The 7,300-nt window shown below is 40.3% G+C and overlaps 1 protein-coding gene across 2 annotated transcripts in view; it reads right to left on the minus strand.

Moving 5' to 3' along the window:
• Positions 1 to 7,300, minus strand: part of LOC107101971 — a 46,836-nt gene that overhangs the window by 4,059 nt on the left and 35,477 nt on the right. For both annotated transcript variants that reach the window (XM_015401075.1, XM_015401074.1), the window contains exons 13-19: positions 7,044 to 7,241; positions 6,050 to 6,948; positions 4,476 to 4,725; positions 4,029 to 4,118; positions 2,555 to 2,779; positions 1,785 to 1,955; positions 1,021 to 1,198 (exon numbers count right to left, since the gene is read on the minus strand). In XM_015401075.1, coding sequence (XP_015256561.1) covers positions 1,021 to 1,198; positions 1,785 to 1,955; positions 2,555 to 2,779; positions 4,029 to 4,118; positions 4,476 to 4,725; positions 6,050 to 6,948; positions 7,044 to 7,241 — 2,011 coding nt within the window. The remainder of the gene's footprint in view (positions 1 to 1,020; positions 1,199 to 1,784; positions 1,956 to 2,554; positions 2,780 to 4,028; positions 4,119 to 4,475; positions 4,726 to 6,049; positions 6,949 to 7,043; positions 7,242 to 7,300) is intronic.

Raw genomic sequence — 7,300 nt, forward strand, 5'->3', positions numbered from 1 at the left:
GATGGATGGATGGATGGATGGATGGATGGATGGATGGATGGATGGATGGATGGACGGACGGACACACAGAATTAGTTTCAAACTCCTCCTGTCACTAAGCCAGGGAGGACCTATCGTCAACTCTAGTGTGAATTTAACTGGAACTGTCAGAGGAGTGCATTGTATCTCGAACTCCCTCAAGATGATTGTGTATAAAAATGCTGGTGGACTAAACCATTTAGTAATATAGTATAGTAATAATGGGTTATGTCTGAAGTCAAACCAACACACCATGTCAGCCTATCAGAACAACTCCAGGATAAGCTATACGGAGGTGAGCTTAGGAATAATCTACTGTAGGGAGAAGTCAAATATTCCCCTTTCTGACACCTGTGTCGAACATCCACCCTAATCATTATATACATTGTTATGCCATGTTATATAGTTGTTATGCCATTTTAAATGAGTGTCCAAACATCTAGTGGATGGAAAAGCAGTGGACTCCAAATTTTCCACCATGTAGCTTGAAAAGTAGCTATCATCCTCGGTCACTAGATGAGCAGATATATCCCAGATTGCTTTGCGAGAGCTCTCCTAGCAAGCATCATGGGATTCACTGTGACAGTGGCGACAAATAACCAAGATGGTGCAGGAACTGTGCGGGGAGGCGGAGTTGCATGACCAACTAGGAGCGAAAAGTAGTGATAATCTGTCCAAACAGTCAGTTAACTGAGTTCGCTATAAACTCCACTATATAGTCCCCGCTGTATATAGTAATTGATTGATTAAGGGGTTAGAGTCGACTAATATAAAAACTACATCTTTCAGCACTTATGTAAGGTTTTGAATAAAACTGTGACTTTTTCCTACGTTTTTAGGAACCTGCAGAAATTTTCATTTATTTTATCCATTACTGTAGATATTTACCAAGGGTGCAAGGAAATGAAGGAAATACAGCAGCCCTTATTAAAATAATTGCCACATGTTTCTGGCTGGGATCTCTTTCTGACCATGTGTGTTATATTTGTGTTTCCTTTGTACCCCTGTTGTGTATGGCCTGCTCCCACAGGATCCGCTCCAGGTCTTTGGTCCAGGCCTCTTTCACTTCCCGACTAGCAGCTTGCAGTGTGTATGTGTCCTGGCTTTTCCTCTTTCTGAACCAGATCTCAAAACACAAGCCGCTGTCCCCACTGTTCTGCGTCATTCCGATATCAGATGTCTAGATGGAACAGAAGGACAACAAAAACTGAAAATTGATGAAGGATAAGTTTTGTTTATCAGACAAGAATCTTATCATTATGATAAAATTAGGAAGGGTAGTTGTTCAAGTGACACTTCAGGGTTAATTATTTTATCCTCTTAAATTAAATGTTTCATTGATTTGAGTGAAGTCCTTCTCAGGATGTGTTATACAGAAGTGTTTCCAAATCTTAAGCCCCATTTACACTACTTGTCTGAAACCGATCCGTGCCGAGTTCGGATCAAGCTTGGATCAGTTGACCGTGCCAAGCTTGGTTCCTTACGACTGTTTACACATCACGCTAGCATGGTTCCTCGCCTCCTGACGATCTACGGTACTATTACTATTACTATTATTACTAATAAGCTATTACCAGTTTAACGTGGTTCAGTGGTGTCTGGTACGGTTCAGTTTAGCATGCCATTTACCCTCAACAGTTATCTCTGTTTTTACCATGCTCAGACCGATTGTGGCACAGTTTCAAAAGGGTTGTGGAAATGGGGCTTTAGACACATATGAGAAATTCTGCAAGAATGATGGGTGAATACATATGCCAAATGACTACCTTAAAGGACTGTTTGTAGACATATGTGTCATTTCCCACGTCCGTCTTTTTTGTCTTGCTGAAGAGAATGAGGTCTTGAAAGAGGAAAATGTGTCGCAGACATTTCTTCTTCCTGAATGTTACCATGAATTCATCCTGGCGTATCAGCTGACCCTGTTCTTTCAGATTCACCTGTAGACGCACAAGAGAAGAGGTGATTATTTACAATAGAAACCATTTTTTCATAAAGAAATTTCTTTTTTTTGACTCTTCAGATTTTGATAAATATGATATATTGCTTCTAACACTGACAGAAGTCAATATAAGACTCCAGATGTTTCTTATCAGCTTTAGCTGAAACCATCTGTTTGTGTAAGAACTCTGCATATCTGTAAACCCAGCTCCATTCCTCCTCGTAATGCTCACCAGATAATGGAGCCTCAAAAAGCAAAGGTCAAAGAAAAGAAAAAATAGATCGATGATCTCCTACTTTTTCTAAATCCAATCCCCTCCATATCTGTCAGGATTACCAACCACAAAAAAGATACATTTTTTGTATTTTCAGTAATGCCTCCTTCTACATCTGAATCAGTGTGTAATGTTACTGTCAATAGCTCACAGAGACCAGGAAAACTTTCAAACACCACATAAAACATCAGCGCCTGAAATCTGCATCTGCTTGTTCCTGCATTACTGTAGCTGTATACATTTTTAAATGTAAATAAATAACACAAATTGTATCTTTCATGAAATTAAACACAAAATTTAAGAACTATTGAGTCCTTGCTTACATCACACTGGCGAATAGCGTCCATGGCCAGCAGGTTGTTGCCATGGCGAAGCTGGAAGTGGATGACTTCCAGAGCTGCCTTGATCTCGGTGACCTCTCTGGTCTGATCCGGTCCACACTCCTGCATCACGTCCTGCAGCAGCAAACTGTACTTACTGATGCGCTGCACAGGCTTCAGCAAGTAGGACCATAAGTCCATTTTATCCCCCAGCTGCAGCTGCTTTTGCTGAATGAAAAAGCACAAATGCTGATGTTGGAGGGAATGGGGTTTAGAGTACAGATGTGGTTTTAAATGTTGAATTGTTGGGTTGAAATTTAAAGACAATGAAGTTACACTTTGGAAAAGAAACTGAGAATCTATCATTCGATGTAAAATTATGAGGATGAAAAAGTTCAAACTGACGAAAAAAAATATATATATGCTTTTATACATAGCTTCTTACAAAAAGTTCTTGTATCCCATGATATCTTTTTACTTTTGTCACAATACAACCTTGGAGTTTAAAGATTTCACAATTTCCAGTGCTAAATTATCAAAACGTAGCACATAAAAGAACTACTCTACACCAGTCTATAAAAAGGGACTATTTAGGAAAAGGTTTGTCTCCATTTGCATTCAGCACCCTTAACTCTGATACACCCAAGTACAGTTTGTGCAAATGACTACTGGAGTCCGTCCAATGCGTTAGACCCCTAGCAAAGTTCTGTTCAATCGATCAACCAGAAACCAAGCCAGAATGGCAGAATTGCTAAGCTGGAAAGACATGGTCGTCAAGAATGCTGGCAATGCTGGTGAAAATTCTCAGTCAATCAGGTCATAGTCTTACCAAAAAAAAAACAAAACAAAAAAACAATCCACTGGATTTTGTTTCTTTTTTTTTTGTTTTTTTGTTTTTTTTTACTTTTTGGGAATTATGGGCAATATGCAAACATGTTTGTGTTGAGGAGGACTAACACTCCCCAAACCAGCAACACCATAGGTGACAAATACTGGTGGGATGCTTTTCATGAGCAGGTAACATTTGATGGGAAAACGAAGCCCAATATGGGCAATCTGAGAAGAAAACCTAAAAATAGGACAGACTTCACCTTCTAGAGGTCAACAAATTCACATGTACTTTCCATCCATTCTGACTGAGCTGAAGAGCTATAGTGCTAAAAGATATGGGGCTGTATTGACCATTTTTGACTGAATACAAATCGAAACTACAACTGGTATTTATGCATTTCTAAAAAAAACCTTAGACATTATTTTCCTTAGATTCTAAAATAATGCAGTACTTTGTTTCAGAAAATGACAGAAAACATAACAAATTTAGCTGCAATTTCTGGTTAAAACATGAAACTACTAATGGAGGCAAATTTCACAAGTATACAGAGAAATGTTAGGTGCTTTTTTACTAACCCTGGAAAATTTAAACCAAATTATTTTAAGGAGCCTTATTTGACATGTATGACAACAAAGAGGCCCTCACCTTAAAGAAGGTTTTTCCATGACTGCTAAGAAGATGGTCCGACTGGGGTTTATTTTTGCTGTAAAGGGCATACAAAGCAAAACTCTCTCTCTGAAATGAAAGAAGAAATAAACACCATTAATCCTCATCATCTATATAACCATTTATGTCTAGATGTAAAAGTCAAACAGGTCACACTTCTATGAGTCAAACACATCCTCCCACCCTTTTTAAAAAGCTGAACACTTAAGCTATTAAAGAAAGACGTTGTTGGAAGCTACTGACATATCCTCGGTGACTAGCTACAAAACATCTGGAGGGGTTTGCTTATGGCTAATTATCCAATTAAAGGTCAAAAGTGGAAATCGTGACTTTACACAGAGACAAATTTGGCAAACTAGAGGTGTCTTAGATGAAGGGTACGCAGTCCTGTTTGGGCACATAAAAAACTGGATTTAAGAAGCTTACATGACGTAAAAAGCAGCGTCCCACTCTGAAGGGTTCCTTCACGCAGCTCTCCAGCTCATCCAAGAAATAGTGACGGTGAAAGTCGTGGAGTTTTTCCAAGTTCCCAAAAATGCTGCCCCTCTGGCCCCGGAGGTCCTGGGGGACGTCTGCTCTCTCCAGCTCTGGGAAGTAGTGCTCTCGGACATATCCCAGAGCTCTGACATACTCCCGCTCAGTGGACAGCAGTTCCTCAAGAATCTTCCGGACTTTCCTGTTCATAGAGAAGGAAATGAAAAATGTAAAGTGGTTGATCTTTTTGAATTGGGATTGGTTAACAACACTCCTTTCTTTTATTTTTAATCCAAGTGGTTAAAAAGAAACTGGTTATTTTACATCTAAAACTAATAATACATGCTTGTCATTGTTATTTCTCATTGTTTAAAGTCGTAGGGAAGCGGCTGTTCAAACCGTTGCATTTCCGAATTCTTCTGAGTGGTGCACAACCTTACACGACTGAATAAAGTGAATGTGATTGGTTGATTATCAAGAGGGCGGGATTGTTCTGTAGGAAGGTTCGCAAGCAAGTTTTATTGTGGCCGGTCTATCAGAAGCATCTTGCCAACCAGTTAGCAACTTAGTGCTAGTAGGTTCCCAATAGGAAATGACATTGGGACCAAGTAGCACTAAATTGGCGACAACACTGTCAAGGAACACTATGGACAGAGGAAACATGCAAGAAGAGGAGAGTTTAGTGTCGGAGGTCGTGGATGAGTCTCCTCCATCATTCATTTTTATTTAGAGGAGGAAAGCAGGGACGAAGATGTTGTGGAAGAGGACGCCAGGGCGGTTTGGTGTAGGAGGCTTACAGCCGTACATGTTTGAGCCCTGCCTCTCAACGCTGCCAGTTCTGTTAGCTCTACGCCTGCTGAAGACACAGACGTCCATCCCCGTGAACACTGGGATGGAACTCAATGGTAAAGCAATTTCTTTATTTCTTATTTCAACCGTTGCGTATATTAGCTGCGACATACGAATCAAGATGCTATGACCGAAAAAATTTGATTGACAGATGACCATTGATATATGATTGGCTGAATTTAGGTGTACAAGCTGACGTATAACTAATTGGCCTGCAACCTAGAATTTTTTTTAAATAGAAATTTCAAAATTTTTAGACAAAAAAGAATACATTTTAAATTTAGATATGAGTTCCCTACAACTTTAAGATTTTATCCTACTCAACTGATTCGGTTTCAGGTCAGTTAGGATGAACCCAATCTTTTTTTTTTTTTTTTTTGCTGAATGCCAGATTATTGATTGATCTCTGTATTAAAATGTTTTGTTTTTTAAGGTTCAGGAGTAATTTCCTAATTTAAATGCCATATTTCTGTTGACTGTCAGCAGAAGAATTTCTATTAACAGAAATAAAGGCTTGAAAACATCCGTCTGTGTGTAATTACCTTACATGATGTGTTTGGTTTGGTGAACTGTTACTGAAATAAAGGAGCTCCTCCATAATAATTTACTAAATATGAGAGCATGAAATTAAATTTGCTGTTTGCCATTTAGAAACAGATTATGGGAGGATTACTTACAAAGTTTTGCTGTCACTGTTTTCTGCTGGAGTGAGTAATGTCTCTGCAGTTTTTAAGTCCTCAGGGCTCAGGGTGGAGATGGTGCTGTCTTTTCCCTCCCCATGATTACAGTTTTCTTTCTCTTCGCAGCTCAGGTTCTCGGTCTGTGAGTCCTCGTGATGGAAAATGTGCAGCTTTTGGGTGGGCTGCAGATTTTGATCCAGGGAGTGTTTCCTGCTATGACAGTGTTTGTGACTTAGAGGCAAAAAGCCAGAGATGCTCATCTCATGTGAGCCCTCGCTCAGAGACCGACCCAAAGTTTGCCTTGAAAGAAAATCCTCCTTTTTTTCAGAGACTTTTCCGCTCAAATCTGCCACCCTGTGGTGCTCTTTTGGCTTGCTTTTGCTTTCTGTTGGTGCCAAAACAGGAGTATTGTTTGAGTTTTTAGATTGTGTTTCAGGAGAGTCTTTCTCAATTTTAAAATCAGAGTCAGAGCTGATGTTTGTTTGACAATTTGCAGCACAGACTCCCTCTGCGTGAGAGCTCTGTGAGCTCTTAGCTTCGCCCAGCTCATTTCTTTTCCCCTCCCTCTCCATTTCTTCGTGCTCCCCTGGAGTGTTTGCAGCTGTGGTCGACTGGGCCTGGTTCTTATCTACTCCTTTATACTTTTTCTGGAACTCCTCAAAGCGCTGCTTGACTTCTTCGCTCTGAACCCAGGCTGCATTCCATACTCTCAGCATCCCAGAGGCCTCTGCTCCCATGGCGGACGCCTTCACTCTCAGAGCCTGGAACTGCTGGGCAGAAAACTCACCAGCTAATCTCTCCTTGTGCATTTGGAGTGTGTTTAGAGCCTGAGCAGAACAACAACCCTCTTCTACCTGCATCAGAAATTTACTGCATTCTTTGGCCCAGGCTGTTGCCTGCAAATAGAAAACATGGTAACAGTTTTGCAGGGGGCCAAAGAGAGAAAAAAACAAGCAGAAAGTTAAATCGCTAGAGAAATGAATCTACAAACCTGTTCACAAAATCTGTACACATGGACCATCGAAACCAGGTCTTTCTGCCTTTGTTCTGCCCGCAACCTGAAGTCTTCTACATTAGATTTGAAAGTGCCAACGAGGGTCCGGAAAATCTCAGCAGCAGGACTTGAGTTTCCGATGCCAACAATCTCTGCTGCTTCTGTGACCAGTCTCATGGCATGCTGCTCTTTATCCTGCAACAAATTAAAAGGTGTCAAGTGGAACAAAAGTATTTGTTGCTTTTCAAGATTTC

The sequence above is a fragment of the Cyprinodon variegatus genome, unplaced genomic scaffold (genome assembly GCF_000732505.1).
Source record: "Cyprinodon variegatus isolate N-32 unplaced genomic scaffold, C_variegatus-1.0 Scaffold1180, whole genome shotgun sequence".
Classification (NCBI taxonomy): domain Eukaryota; kingdom Metazoa; phylum Chordata; class Actinopteri; order Cyprinodontiformes; family Cyprinodontidae; genus Cyprinodon; species Cyprinodon variegatus.